Genomic DNA, 16,101 nt, shown 5'->3' on the forward strand with positions numbered 1-16,101 from the left:
AGGATAGGAAGTGGGGGGGGGGGGGAAACCCTGATGCTTTTAAGCTGTGTTTAAACTGTTTCATACTCATTCTTTAATCTGTTTAATTCTCATTCTTTGTTAATAGTTAAAGTTAAAAAAAAAAAAAAAAAAAAAGGCTGGTCAAGAGGCAGCAAAGAATGGATACTTTAAGTAAGAAGAGAGCATTTTTTTTAATGTACAACTCCACAACAGATACAAATGGAAATCACTGCCCTTGGCAAGATTCAAACCATTAGAAGACTGCTTCATGCTGTAAGTATATTTGGAAAGATAAAAAAAAAAATATGCCTGCAATAGAAATGTGGCTTTTTGTAAGTTTCAATTTATCTCAGTCTGCAACTGCAATTAAGTCGTACAAAGGTTAAGTAAATAAATAAATAAATAAACTCCAGAAAATCAGCCAAGTTAAAGCTGAGTTTTGTGTTCTGGAAAAGAAAAAAAAATAATCTCCTGTAAATAAACAGAATTGTTTTTCCTCTCCTCAGCCTCCTTTATCTTTGGACAATTTCCCCCTGTCTGGCAAATACTGGTAACCCCCCACATGCCTCTTGGCGTGTATGTCTCACAGTTTTAAAAATAAATTATAGCTAAGAAGTCAAGAAAAAACTTCCTCCATAATAACCTATTTTTCATGCTAGCAAATCATTAGTGTGGGAAAGCATTTCCACTTGCAACTTGTCATCAAACCTTCTGTACTTGGTTGATTTTTCTCTTTAATGAAACAAAAATTACTGAGCTTGGAAAATACATCTTTCCAATTGCAAACATATTTAGGACAGGGCAAGCTGTTTGAAATTATACCAACAGTCTGTAAATGTCATGCCCAATGTGCCAGCCAGCATGTGGCAGTTGGGTCTTGTCTACTTCAGGGTTTTGTAGAATTATTTATAGCACATTTTCTCTACTTCCAAAGCCTTTTCCAAAGAAACTGTACTCTCCTAGATATGTGTATTTCTAAACATTTGTCCTATTAACACTGTTTGACCACAGTATGTTCAAAGCCTTTTCTTGTCCCCTGGAGACCATTTTAACACATGGGTCAGAAGTCCCATCCAAGAATCTTTGCCAGCTTAACCAACTCATTCAATATTCATCTTGAATATGCGAAGTCATTTCCAATACCGAATGGTTTAACAGACTTGCCTGTGTCATGTGAATCAGAAAGGCTACTGAAAACAACTTTACATTTACTTGAGTGTTTAGATTTTAAAAGGCTGGCGAAAAGGAAGTACACGGAGGATAAACCAGGTGAATTAATAGGAGACACCTGGCATAAAGCTTGAGTCTAGTACTAGAATACTTCTTCACTAGGACAACTTGCTAAACTGGTTTCTGCCTGCCCTTCCCTATAAACAGTACTTATTTGATAATCTTGCCAAGACAGTCCTTCCAGAAGAGTTCTTTTCACTCAAGTTATGATTTAAAGATAAGATAACATTGGTTGGAACTACAGGAGATTATTTCAACACTAAGCTGGACTTATTCTGATTACTTTTTATTTCATGCTTTTATAAAAGGGGTTCATACCAAAAGGTACCCACCCACTTGTGTGCCAAGTCCAGGATGCTCTGCCTCGTCACTCCTGGAAGAATGATGCCATCTAGCGGAGGAGTTGCCAGTTCTTCTTCTATCAATTAGAAATTGGAATAGTTTCAAACTTTATTAGATGCTTTCCTAAACAACAAACACTTCTTGTTATTTTTAAAAACACTTCTTGTTATTTTTCTGGTAACAAACACGAAAAGGGGGCCACTGTTCTGTACTGTCAAATTTTCTAAATCAACTCACACTTCAGGTAGATCCTTATATTTTCTTTAAAAGAAAAAAAAATGCAGAAAAAAAACCAAGAAAGAAAATCAGTCATCCTTCTGCTATTTAGTCACTAAGCTGTGCCGGACTCTCTGCAACACCATGAACTATAGCCCACCAGGCTCCTTGAGGTCCATGGGATTTTTCAGGCAAGAATACTGGAGTGGGTTGCCATTTCCTTCTCCAAAGGATCTTCCTGCCCAGGGGCTGCACCTGCATCTCCTACATTGGCAAATGGATTCTTTATCACTAAGCCACCAGGGAAGCCCCATCAGTCATTCTACCCCCTTCAATTTATCCTTAACCAGTGAAAAATGAGATGGTTTCCCACTAACAAACAATAAGAGTTACGAAATACTCCAAAGAGCAACATTCCAAAAGTCAAAAAACATTCCAACTGAAGAACAATCCAAAAGTCAAAAAACATTGCAAAGTCAAAAAGATTAAAGCTGATTGTGATTAGGAAAATGTAGGTAGACTCTTATCCAGAAACACTGGGCATTACCAAACCTTCTAAGAGTACTGTGGGGTAACCCTGTCCCAAGAGGTATGCATGCCCACTCAGGCTGTCCCTGCTCCCACACTGGCCTTGACAACTCTATCCAGAGTGGCATTCAGCCATGGAGGAGCATCCACATCAGGTATGGAGATGTTGACCTCAGGCTCTGAGATGTGAATGTAATGCATGCAGGGTGGGCTCAAGCATGTATATGCCTAACAAAGAAAACATAAAGAAAAAAAGAAATCCAAACAATAAAATAACACTCCATGGGTGACCCACAGGGCCAAAGCCAAGACACTGGTCTAGTAGGAGAATGACTGCAGACACTCCCAACCGCAGTGCAAGCTGGCATGATGACCTGTCTACAAGACTCAGTGTGGGGCTTCCCTGGGGGCCTAGCAGTTGAGAATTTGCCTGCCCATGCAGGGAACATAGGTTCAATCCCTGGTCGGGGAAGATCCCACAAGCCATGGGACAATTAAACTAAGCCTATGTGCCATAACTACTGAGTCTGAGTACCACAGTTACTGAAGTTCATGCGCCTGGAGCCCGTGCTCCACAAAAAGAGAAGCCATCCCCCTGAGAGGCCTGTGCACTGAACAAATGACCCCCACTCGCAGCAACAAAGACCCAGTACACCCCAAAATAAATAAATCTTACAAAAAAAAGAGAGTGTGGCACACCAGCCATACAGCCTCCTTACAGAAGGATGCCTCTGGTACTCAACATTCCCCTTCCTCCTCACCTCTGGCACCCAGGAAGCGGAATCTAGTGAGAAATTCAAGCCTTAATCACTTTATATAGATGTGGAACCTTACAATAGATGTGTTGCTTGTCATGTGTCTGCAGAGGACTTCACAAGGGATGCTGTAAAGGACCACTGGGTAGCAAAAGTTGGGTAGCAGTCAGTCTTTGAACTCCAGAGCCACTTGATGCAGCCTGAAAGGACTTTAGAGATCACCTAGTGCAGGCCTGTTTTCCAGAAGGAGAAACTGAGGCTGAAGAAACATGTGACTTCCCAAGGTTGGTGACACTGGGGAACACTGCCAGCGCTCAAGTCTCTCAACACTGTGGCCACCACCCTTTCCTTTTGTAGACTGTGCTCTGGACTCATCCACTCCACTGTGGCCACATGAGACGTCCCCAACAACAACACAGCTCTCTGGAATGCCAAGACTCTATGTTTACTCCTGTGTCCCCAAAACTCAACAAGATGCCTGGCCCGGAGTGGTATGTAATACATGTTTTTGAGTTAAAAAAAAAAATCCTCTTTGTTAGGGTATAGCAGTATGATTTCTTTGAATTTTGAGTCAAAAAATCATCTGCTGAAAACCACTGTTTCAAAAGAAGAAAATTTGTTTTTGGCAAGGTTTTGGGGGCTACTTTGATCTCAAGATAAACACGTGTTTTGCAATAGCAAGCAAGCTGGATATATGGATGTACAGATCTACATGTGTATGCACACATACACCCCACACATATAAACAAACAATTCTAGTGCCCCCCAGACTGGACCTCCCCCAAAGTTTGCTGGGCTCTAAGACCATGTGCTAAGTCACTTCAGTCGTGTCCAACTCTTTGCGACCTCATGGACTGTAGCCCACCAGGCTCCTTTGTCCATGGGATCCTCCAGGCAAAAATACTGAAATGGGTTGCCATGCCCTCCTCCTAAGACTGCATAGAGTTCAATGAAAACAGTGGCCCCACGTGGGCAAATGCAGTTTTGTGAAACATATGTAACACCCAAATCTGTAACCACTAGCCTGAGGTCAAGGAACAGAACATCTGCTTCTCTGGTTGCCAGACAGAGATGATGACATGACAACATTTGGGTGAGAAATATTCATTTTCCTCTGCAACCACAAACAAGCTTACAAGAGCCAGAATGAGCTCCAGATTGCTCAACAGGAGGAAAACGGAGCCTACGAACGCAGCTTGTTTTTGACAGAGAAATCATTTGGGGGAGATGAAGAGTTTAGAAGCAATGACAGCAGGATTTATCTGACTTCCCAAATTCAAGCACTAATGGGAACCAGGAATGTGGGTTTGTGTTAATGACCCAAACACCAACAGCACAATCATTCATTCATTCAACAATATATACTGAGCATCTATCAGTATCAGTATCAGCATCAGTGCCGCTGGCCATTCTAAGTGTGAGGGATACAGCAGGGAACAAAATCGATGTAACTCCTTGCTCACCTTCTAATGGGCAGAGGCAAACAATTATATTAAATAGCATGTTAGGCAATGGAAGGGGAAAAAAAGAAGGTGATGGGGAGTGTTGGGGAAAGAGTTTAAGATTTGTATTAAGGTATCCAAGAAAAGGCTTACTGAGAATGGGGTGTGTGGCGAAGACTTGAAGGAGGTGAGTGAGCAGCCACCCAGCACGAGTACTCTGAGCAGAGCTGGTGTAAATGCATCCCAAACTCCCTGTGAAACTCAACCACGAGAATCCCATCTTACTTTCACAGTAGTTCCAGTGTCTAGTATTAGATAATACTGCTTTCTCAACAGTGAACAGTAAGTGTGTATGTCATATGACTCATCAATGAAATAATACAGAATTGGGGGCCCTGTGATCTTACAATCAGGGCTGCGGTTATGGAATCAAAACCCACATGAACAGACACTCAAAAAGGACCTATTGTATAGCACAGGGAACTCTACTCAGTGTTGTGATAACCTGTAAGGGAAAAGAATTTTAAAAAGAATATAAACATACACACACACACACACACACACACACTGAATCACTTTGACATACACCTGAAACTAACACAACCTTGTAAATCAACTATACTTCAGTTTAAAAACAAAAACAAAAAACCCCTGAGTTCCAAGCCAAGTGCCACAAAATAGGGCACAGCACTGTGGCAGCTACCTGGGCCCAAAGGAATGGTGAGTGGGTGCTCACGGAAAGAACTCTGCTTGTAACTCTTATTGGAAAGCTTTTTGGGGGAAAAAACTCAATATTTTGCTGATTTTCAACACATTATTCTTTGTCTTTTCCTAAAGCCACACAGTATAAATCAAAGTTACTAGAGTTGTTGCAATGTCTGTTTCCTTTTTAAGCCCAAAGATTGTTTCTGACATTTCCCTCACTTCTCTCAGAATACTATTCAAACATTTGTTCCATTTCCTTTCTCCTTACTTTAAATTTTATCTGATCTGTCAGTGAACACCCTCAAATTGAAGGAACATCTTCACATTAAAACTATACTTATCTCAGGCAACCATAACCTGAATAGGAACTCTCAAGGTCTTGTATATTTTATAAGAGCCAGAAGACAAATTCATTCAATTCTCTTCTGACCTTTAAAAGCCATGGAAATGGTTCATGATTATTGTTTGCGTAACGGGTCATTTTTCACCAGGACAGTTTCTGGTGTTTCTGGTTAAACTGTGTAGCTCTGATTCAGACTGTGCTTAAATCCTGACATCTCCCGTCCATAAATAAGGATGGTGCCACTTCTGTATGATGTCACTGGTTTTGTTTGGGGTTGCGTGGGTTTTCTTGGCGATGGGGATGGGAGTGGGTAGATGGAAAGAATGAACTGAATCAATTTATTATCTCCTATGCACAGAGTTCAACAGTGGCTGTCAACTTTCAGGCACAGCTTTTGATAGATGTCATATGAAATAACTCCAATTTAGAAATCACAAATATTCCAGTACAAATTGTGTTTTCAAGAGTGTCAGCTACAAACAGCCAGGTATGGAAGGACAAACATAATCTATATCTGGCTTTTCATATGCCAAGGGTTACCAAGGATCAACCCCAGAACATGGTGTACTCACCACACCTGTTTATTCTCGCTGTGACTGGAATATAAGGCTCATCTTGTAATTCTCTGAAAGCAATGCTCAAATTAGCTCTGAAGTCAGCCACATCTGAATCACAATTTCCCTCTATTTGTAGCCAAATAACAAAAGAGCAAGAGGCTACTATATCTGCTTTAAAATTAAAATTTCATTTAAAATCTGAATTAAAACCAATCCCAAGATTTCAGCAGTATTAGGTTGGTCAAAAAATTGTTTGAACTCAACTCAATCTTTGGAAACTTATCATTTTACATTTGGGCTTTCCCTGGTGGCTCAGACTGTAAAGAATCTGTCTGCAATGCAGGAGACTCAGGTTCGACCTCTGGCTTAGGAAGATCCCTTGGAGAAGGGAATGGCTACCCACTCCAGTATTCTTGCCTGGAGAATCCCATAGACAGAGGAGTCATATTTGGAAACTTATCATTTTACATTTCTAGTCTGTGGTTTCTGCCAACTAATTTAAAAGAAAAGAACTGCAAAGAAGGAAAGTGAGCATTCAGGATATTAAAGGTAATAAAGAAGTACTGATTTTTGTCGTAGATATATATTAATGGTCTTAAATGAACCACAATCTACATACAATCCCCAAATTAAGACCAATTTGCCCTAAAAACGGTGTCCTTTATTCAAATAGAGCTCCAGTGTAAATCTGGAAGGCTTCTAATGTATTATCAAAATACGTAGAAAGGGCAATGATTGTTAAATGAATTACAACAAGAGCATGCACTAAATTTCGTATCAGTAGAAAGAGTAGACTATGTTTATCACTACAGTGTCTTATACATAGTATACGGTAAATGACCACAGGCTTCCCCAGTGGCTCAGATGTGAAGAATCCACCTGCTATGGAGGAAGGGTGGGTTCAATCCCCGGGTTGGGAAGAGTCCCTGGAGGAGAACATGGTAACCTACTCCAGTATTCTTGCCTGGGAAATGCCACGGGCAGAGAAGCCTAGCAGGCTACAATCCATGTGGTCACAAAGAGTCAGACACGGCTGAAGCAACTGAGCATGCACGCATGCGTGGTAAATGACCACTGAAATAATCAGATCGGAAAAATGATAAGATAATAAAAAGGATAAAGCAGCACATTTTCAAATAGTGGAGATTTAAATTTCTTAAATTGACAACTCAAAAGTAAGTACATCTAAAGCCAAAAAACAAAGCCAAAAATCTTTGTAAACACTGTAAACTTAAACTCATGTGCACTTGGACAGCAAAAGCACAGAAAACCTTAAGATCTTGGGAGTGTGCTACTTGTTCTCTTGTTCTAAGGTTTTAGTTCTTTTCTCTCCAATCCTACTGAAAATGATTGAAAAATAGCAGAGAGTTGAAATCTGAGTGGATTACCTCCATCTTCATTTATCCAATAAAGAAAAAGATTCATAGTTCCAACTTCAGTTATTTGATTATCTTCTCCATAGAGCCACAGAACCTGCTGACATGCATTTTCCACGGCTTCACATTGGGCAAAAAGAGATGAGCCATAATTCCTTTTAAGAAAGAGGAAACACATGATTATGAATATACTTCATCCCCTACCTCCCAGCAAGTCTTTAATTCAAGCGTGGATGTAGTCAATGTACTAGGTTCTTAATTATATATCCTCTCCAGTTAACTACATAATATTAGAGGAAACACATCAGAGAATCTACATGGTCTGACTACATTCATTTGGGAGAGAGAGATCAAAGAAAAACTGTGCAATTCTAACTTGAAAAAAGAGAACACAGGTGAAGAGCCAAGTCAACAACACTTAAAAGTTATTGAGTATTTTTTTCACATGCCAATCAATTTTACATGAATTACTTCATTTTGGAGGTGTGCTACTTTTTCCCTTTGTTCTAAGGTTCTAGTTCTTTTCACTGGAAAAGACCATGATGCTGGGAAAGATTGAAGGCAAAAGGAGAAGAGGGCAGCAAAGGATGAGCTGGTTAGATAGCATCACTGACTCAATGGACATGAATCTGAGCAAATTCTCAGACAGAGTGAAAGACACAGAAGTCCAGTGTGTTGCAGTCTATGGGGGTCACAAAGAGTCAGACATGACTTAGTGACTGAACAAGAATATTTCATTTAAACCCCACAAAACACTATTGAGTTAGCTACGATCATTAGTCCCATTATTCAGATGAGAAACTGAGGCTTAGAGAAGTAACTTATATCAAGTTATATCTATTAATTAGCAGAGCACCAACTCCATGCTCTAACTGGAACCTTTCAATATAAACAAGAAATACCTATTGCTCAATGTCTAAATTCCCTAAAAGTGAGACAAGAGGCCAGAAATCCTTATTTTAACCAAAAAATATTCCAAAAGCCTGTTTTTCTCAATCAATACTATTCACCCTGGATTATTCAAAGGAACATGGTGTATCTTCCTGGAATGACAATGTAGTTTCTAATATTTATTTACTCATTCATTCATTCATTTGTTACTTGACTCCTAGAAGTTTAAGTAAACTCAGTAGGGGAGCACTTTCCTCTGTGAGTCAGAGTGTAAGATACAATCGACATTTAACACATACAGACACACACATACACACAGCTTGTGGAGAATAAATTCAAACTAAAGAGACAAGAAATTTAGATATATTGGAATTGACTCATATATTTTGACAAATGGTCTATCATTTGGAAGGAGAAATGACCTCTAAATTAAACAGAAATGTTAATGCTTTTTATACCTTAAAATTTTATTTGGCGTTCTTGTCTGGAGAATCCCAGGGACGGGGGAGCCTGATGGGCTGCCGTCTATGGGGTCGCACAGAGTCGGACACGACTGAAGCGACTTAGCAGCAGTAGCAGCAGCAGCAATTTCATTCTTAATGATGCCTAGCTCTCACCATCCTCATTAATGAGTTCTCCAATTATATGTTGCCTTAGGAGAAAAGGATTGGGGCTTCCCTGGTGGCTCAGAGGGTAAAGCATCTGCCTGCAATGCAGGAGACCTGGGTTTGATCCCTGGGTCAGGAAGATCCCCTGGAGAAGGAAATGGCAATCCACTCCAGTACTCTTGCCTGGAAAACCCCATGGACAGAGAAGCCTGGTAGGCTATAATCCATGGGATCACAAAGGGTCAGACACAAGTGAGCGACTTCACTTTCACTTTAGGAGAAAAGGAAGTAATATTTTAAATTTATCCTTTATTAAATGGGAAAAGTATTCAGTAGAATACAAAATATGAATCAATGCTTTAGATAAAACATGAGAGTCCTCAAATATATGTGATGCTTGTTTGCCTTTCTATGCTCCTGGCTGTATAATTCACTTTCCTTGGCTTTTAGAAGACATCAGCAAACAAGTTTGAAAGCACTCCTCTATGACAGTCAGGACTAGGAAAAAACCCTAGACCCATCCTTGGACTATGAAGCCCCAAGAAGTACACAGAAACAATCAAACATACTACCAAAAAATTAATGTTATTATTACTTTCCACAAAATACCCACCTAGGCCTTTTAAATGATCTCTTTTATATCTGGGCAAGATTAAATTTTTAGTATTTCCTAAGTCAAAGTGTAACTTAAACACAGAAGCCATATATTCCAGTGGCTACATGCCATTCTCATCTGCACAGCTTCTCTTCCCACTATATTCTCTTAGGCCCTTCCTATGCAGCCAAGTCATTCTGCTTGGGTTGACAATCATAGCATCCTGCCCCTACCACAAATGAAGAAAAGGGTGGGCAAGTAACTAAGTTGCTCATAAGTTCTTCTTTGAGTTTACTCACTCATTCATTTCAATGTACAAAACCCTTTGACAGATGTATTTTCTCCCTTTGAGAATGGTGGCAGCTTGTCTGCTATGATGCTGGGTCTCTTGTATCCATGATCACCAGCTTTCAAAGCAGAAGACATCTGAATTAGGAGAGCCTTAGGCTAACACATTGCCAGAAGCCTTGACAAGAGAGGGGGGAAGGATAGAAAGAGAGGGAAAAGGAGAGAAGAGAGAGACTGGGGTGGATGTAGCATGAGAAGGACATATGCAAGGGCAAATCAATCTGGTGACAATGAGTCGAGCTCTTATTGGTCCACAGCTACCATCCTACTAACATGAGCCAGTCAATCCCTTCTCTACTCAAGATGGATTGAGCTAGTTTTCTGACCTGTAACTCAAAGACTAGTGACTAATAACTGAAGTATTCTAGAAAGCTATGGGAAATAGACATCATACAATCTGGCGAATGATGAGATTTACTTACACCAAGGTGTTCAGATTCTTTTAAAAGACCCTCAACATGTATACTTCAAAATACAGGCAATGAAATGTCAATTACTAGTCAGTCTGAGGATGACACAATTCTAATATTCAGGAGGCTTTCATTTTTAATGACCATAAAACATCAGACCACCTATATTCAGAACTAATGGCAAATACGCAGTAACTGGGTTCAATTATAAATACTTTTTAAGGAGTATAGACCAGCCTGCAGGGAGAGCTTGGTAGACAGAGCATGGGTTTGGAGCCGATAGGCCCAGATGCAGCTCTTTAATGTCTACTGCTGCTGCTGCTACTACTAAGTCACTTCAGTCGTGTCCGACTCTGTGCAACCCCATAGACAGCAGCCCACCAGGCTCCCCTGTCCCTGGGATTCTCCAGGCAAGAATATTGGAGTGGGTTGCCATTTCCTTCTCTAATGCATGAAGGTGAAAAGTGAAAGTGAAGTCGCTCAGTCTTGTCTGACTCTGAGCGACCCCATGGACTTCAGCCTACCGGGCTCCTCCATCCATGGGATTTTCCAGGCAAGAGTACTGGAGTGGGGTGCCATCGTCTCTACTTCTTGTTATTTAGTTGTTAAGTTGTATGCGATTCTTTTGTGGCCCCATAGACTGTAGTCCGCCTGCCTCCTCTGTCCATGGGACTTCCCAGGCAAGAATACTGGAGTGGGAATCTCCTCCAGGGGATCATCCTGACCCAGGGATTGAACCTGCATCTCCCTCACTGACAAGTGGATTCTTTACCACTGAGCCCAGGGAAGTCCATTTATAGGTGTGTTTTTCCCCGAATACAAATGTGTATCAAAATTCTCTCTCAGGTGTAAACTGTATTATTAATGTCCACTGGGTTATTGATACTTTGGTAATATACTTGGGCTTCCTTCCACATGCTGCCAATATTAAGAAGGAAAACACATGTCCTTGGAAGAAAGAGGAAAATGAAAAAGTGGGAAAACTGTCTACATAAAATTTTAATGTAGAATCTGGGAGACTAGGAATATTAAATACATCCCTCCAAAAGAGTAAATCCTATTGTGTACAATCTAACTGATTGCTCCTAGGACAGAGTCCTGGAGATAAAACCAGAAAGAAAGAGAGCCTCATAATATAAACTACTGTCTGCTGAGAGAGTACCACCTACCAGGCAGGGTACAGGTTCTGAACCCCATTATTTCAACAAATTGTCTTAACACAACCCTAGATGTTATTACACTTTTGAGGATTTGTAGGGAGAAAGGACTTAATTGCATAAGATCATGCAGATATGTGCACGATTCGTGGGTATCTCTTATTCCCAAGTCCATGCTGGAAACCGCTAGGTTCTAACTCCATACTTGTTGAGAGCTCCCTAAGTGCCAGCCAGGATACGAGGCACTTCACATTATCCTCCTTCATCCTCACAGGTAAAGTGGGCATTATTACTCTCATTTTATCAATGAGGAAACTAAGTCTTACAATTTAAATTAATCTAAGTTTAAAAGTTCTAAGATTAAAAAATTTAATCTTAGAATTTTAAAATTGAAACATGTAAAATATCATGTAGTATGAAATGGAAAAAAAAAAAACAAAAAACCCAAGAGACAATGCATGATTTCAGGGTATTGGTATTATTTCACATTAAAATCTATATACATAAAAAAATAAAATAAAATAAATAAAAACATCTAAAAAAAAAATAAAAAAAGATAAAAATACATATATTCTCTCTCTTCCTCAGACTCACTTAGACAGAAAGCAGAAAATTCTTGAGCTTGTGAAAGTCAATAGATATTTAATAACTACCAATTGACTACAGAGGTACTAAAAAAAAAGATTAGAAGATAACTATTGAATAAGTTGGAGGAGGGCATGGCAACCCACTCCAGCATTCTTGCCTGGAGAATCCCCATGGACAGAGGAGCCTGGAGGGCTGCAGTCCTTGGGGTTGCCAAGAGTTGGACACGACTGAGCAACTAAGCACAGCACAGCATTGAATAAGTTAGGTCTAGAAAAGAACAATAATACATAAATCTAAGGTTGCCGCCAAATGTCTTTGTTAACTACACTGAATGACGGTAGATGCAAAATCATTTGTTTCCCTGTGCTCCTCCAGGCTGGGAGTACAGGAGCAGAGAGGTTTGAAACTCTTGGAAACAACAGGCGGGTTTGTGACGAATCCACTCTCTGCTTCATGCCTGCCCTCTTGCCAATTTTGCTTTTATGTATGGGGCCCAAAACTCTCTTCTCTAAGAAATTTCATGTCAATGTCCCCTGATTCTGGTCCACGTGAGCCTAATGAGTCAAACTAGTAATTTATTTTATAGCTGGCTTTATTTCTTAGAGAAGTTTCAGATTATAGAAAACCTGAGCAAAAAACAGAGCTTCTATAACTCTTATTCCTCAATTTCCATTTCCCTTCTTATTAACATCTCACATTAGTGGGGTACACTTGTTATAACCGATGAGACAATATTGAAATACTAGTTGTTCATAGTAACACCGGACTTCAGTCTTTGTGTTGTACAGAAAGTAGTGATTTTTAATTGCTCTTTAATGATCATATATTCTATGAGACTGCCTCAATATCCTCTTTGTAACAAATAACCATCTGCCCAGACACCAAACTAAAGGATTCCCTGCAATTTGTGTCCCCATGTTATCTTTTCCCTAGGCAGGTAGGGGGAGCTAGAGAGTATGATTTAAAGTAGAAAAAATTTTACATTCTCTCTTCATCAAGACTGCTGCTTTACTGCAATGTGCACTGAGAGAAGTTTTAATAGAGTAATACAGATATGCTCTGTGAATACGTCTGAAAAAGTAAAAAAGCCATTGAGAACAAACAAAAAAGTTTTTGATCTGGCTAGCCTAGGACTTAGGAAGGAGATCTAACATGGAATAAAGTGACTTAGTTTATTTAATGAACTCCATCAGAATATTTTTTTTTTTCTGGGCTTCCCTCATAGCTCAGTCAGTAAAGAATCTGCCTGCAATGCAGGATACCTGGGTTTGATCCCTGGGTTGGGAAGATCCGCTGGAGAAGGAAACGGCAACCTATTCCAGTATTCTTGCCTGGAAAATTCCATGGACAGAACAGCCTGGCATGCTACAGTCCATGGGGTTGCAAGAGTCGGATACAACCTAGGGACTAAGCCACCACCATCAGGATTTTTGTGACCCGATGAGGGAATGCAGTCAGTGAGTGAATGCCAAGAGGGATGACAGGACATAGCATTTTACCACCATGCCTTTTTGGGGATAGAAAAGTGAGAAATAGAAAAAGTCAATGGAGGGTTCAAAGCCAGCTGTCAAGGTCTCTCTGGCATGTCGGCGCCACATCCTTCCTCTCTCCCAGGGCCCAGAAGACTGCACTGAGTCACCTTGAGGGCCAGCTGGTGCTCTTCCAAAGGAAGAGCCACGCTGGGTAACCCGGCTATTCTTGTTCACCCGTCGGGGCATTCCCAATTCATGGCCAAGTCCACCCCTGAAATTGTCTAACACTTTCAAATGCTCTTTTATTTCCAGCCAGCTACATATGGCCTATGAGACTGGCCTGACAGAGCCAAAGCAGGGCTGTCCCACAGCCAGTTGGCAGCAGATATGGTTGCAATCTGCGGGAATGAAGACAGCACTTCAGTGAAGCAGGCACCTTCCCCAGACAGGGCTCCTTGGAGCCGACTGAGAGCTTGGGCCCCGACACCAGATGCTCTCGAATGCCAACTGTCAGCCCACGGCCAGGGACCAGCATCCCGGGCAGCTCATCCAAAGCGCTGATTTCATTCCTGGTCTAGTTACTTTAGTTCTTGATTATGTTTAACAGTCAATGTTTCTCCCTTACAAAGGGCCACAGAGGTTATCCTTCAAACATCTAGCACATTCAAACCACTGAAGGCTAAACACAAAATAAAAATGACCATTCCAGTGTGAATACTAATATATATATATATATATATATATATATATATATATGTATGTATTGAAGTGAAATGGCCATAACTAAATGGTCACAAGGGACTCTATCCTTTAGACAGAAACACAGACCAACTTACCCTCCCATCTTGCAGTCTCCGGTCCCACCTTTCCAGGCTCTTACATACTTCGGGTTGGCCCACAGGGACACAGGATTAAAGCTTCCAGTGGAAAAATAAGGTCCCACTGGGCTCAAGATTACAAAGAGCAGGGCTTTAGTCGGCTTCTTGACTCCCAGAGAAGGCTGGAATATAGTACAAGTACACACAACTGTTAATCTAAAATGCAGATGCCAGTCTCGAAGTCTAGAACACATCTGTAACATCTCCCAGAAGCCACAAATGACAGCTGTTACTTCTGAAGCTGAGTTACACAAAGCCTGATGGTCGTCTAAGAAGAAAACACCAAGACTGGGTTCCATTTTGCTTTGCTTTCAGAGTTATGATTTTAAAGGAAAGGCAAATTTGTCTATTGTTTTATTAATAGGTTTTTTGTGCGTGCTCAGTTGCTCAGTCCTGTCTGACTCTTTGCGACCTCATGGATGGTAGCCCACCAGGCTCCTCTGTACATGGGCTTATCCCAGGCAAGAATACTGGAGAGGGTTGCCATTTCTTCCTCCAGGGGACCTTCCTGACCCAGGGATCGAACCCACGTCTCCTGGGGCACCTGCACTGGCAGCGGATTCTTTACCACTGAGCCACCTGGGAAGACCAGTACATTGTCAACTAGCCATATATTTTTGACAACTAGCCATGTAACACCTTTCAGGATTGTACTGATTGGGAACTGAAAAAGGAAAGAACCTAGACATGATTTCAGTCTTTGGGGGTGAAACCTAATATTTGCTTCTCTAACTTGCCTTTCTACTTCATCCAAACACTCTGGTGCCAGCAGACTCGGGCTGGAGAAAGTGCCATTATCGCATCCGACTGTGACAGATAACAGACACCAAAAGTGTAGCTTCACTAGAAGCAAAGACATCAGACAAGACAAATCCCCGCCACCGGGGCCCCTGCCCACCAAAAGACAGAGGATGAAGGACTCAGCAATTCATATTAGGAATGACAAAGAGAGAAAACGGCCTTCCCCAGAAACACTGAGAAAAGCACAAGCCAACAATGCAATCATAAATTTCTTCAGCACAAAAGTAATTACTCTCCGTTGTTTTTTAAAGAGGAAAATTGAGAGGCTAAAAAGTTTTGAGGGCTACATATCTAAAGGCATTAAAGGTTGCTGGGCTATCCTGTACAGTTTAAGGCCACGCAGGTAAGAAAACAAATTAAGACTATTATATTAAATCTTGGGCAATAAAATACATACACCGAGTCCTCAAAAAAGAAGCCTAGTCTGCCTGGATGGGGTAGCAATCTGGTGTGAAAATAATGACAGGAGACTCAAATTCAGCTAATTCGTGACTTTTGTAATATTTAATGAAACTGGCTAAAAGTGGACCTGGGGATATATTTTTTTTTCTGAATTTCAATTAAATCTCCTTTTCTGCTACCTGTTAGCTCAAGGGGCCTCCCCACTACTTATGCCCAGATGAAGAATCAGGTAGGGAAAAGATGTGTGAGCATGATACAGTGTGTTTGTATATGTGCACTCTGATGCCACCAGAGAGGCTTAAGAAATGGGAAGCTGAGTCCATTCACACAGCATGTGAACCTGAGAGTCACACAGGGCTTGGCTGGCCCCAAAGGAAACGGATAAAGAGTGACAGATACCAAGTTAAAGAAATGAGTCAGTTCACAGACTTAAATAATGAACTTATGGTTACCATGG

At 40.8% G+C, this 16,101-nt stretch overlaps 1 protein-coding gene across 3 annotated transcripts in view; it reads right to left on the bottom strand.

Moving 5' to 3' along the window:
* The window catches only part of BCAT1 (branched chain amino acid transaminase 1), an 85,965-nt gene that overhangs the window by 23,944 nt on the left and 45,920 nt on the right, over positions 1–16,101 (bottom strand). For all 3 annotated transcript variants that reach the window (XM_055572045.1, XM_055572064.1, XM_055572055.1), the window contains exons 6-8: positions 14,400–14,563; positions 7,507–7,649; positions 1,563–1,648 (exon numbers count right to left, since the gene is read on the bottom strand). In XM_055572045.1, coding sequence (XP_055428020.1) covers positions 1,563–1,648; positions 7,507–7,649; positions 14,400–14,563 — 393 coding nt within the window. The remainder of the gene's footprint in view (positions 1–1,562; positions 1,649–7,506; positions 7,650–14,399; positions 14,564–16,101) is intronic.

This window comes from Bubalus kerabau, chromosome 1, assembly GCF_029407905.1.
Source record: "Bubalus kerabau isolate K-KA32 ecotype Philippines breed swamp buffalo chromosome 1, PCC_UOA_SB_1v2, whole genome shotgun sequence".
NCBI lineage: Eukaryota > Metazoa > Chordata > Mammalia > Artiodactyla > Bovidae > Bubalus > Bubalus kerabau.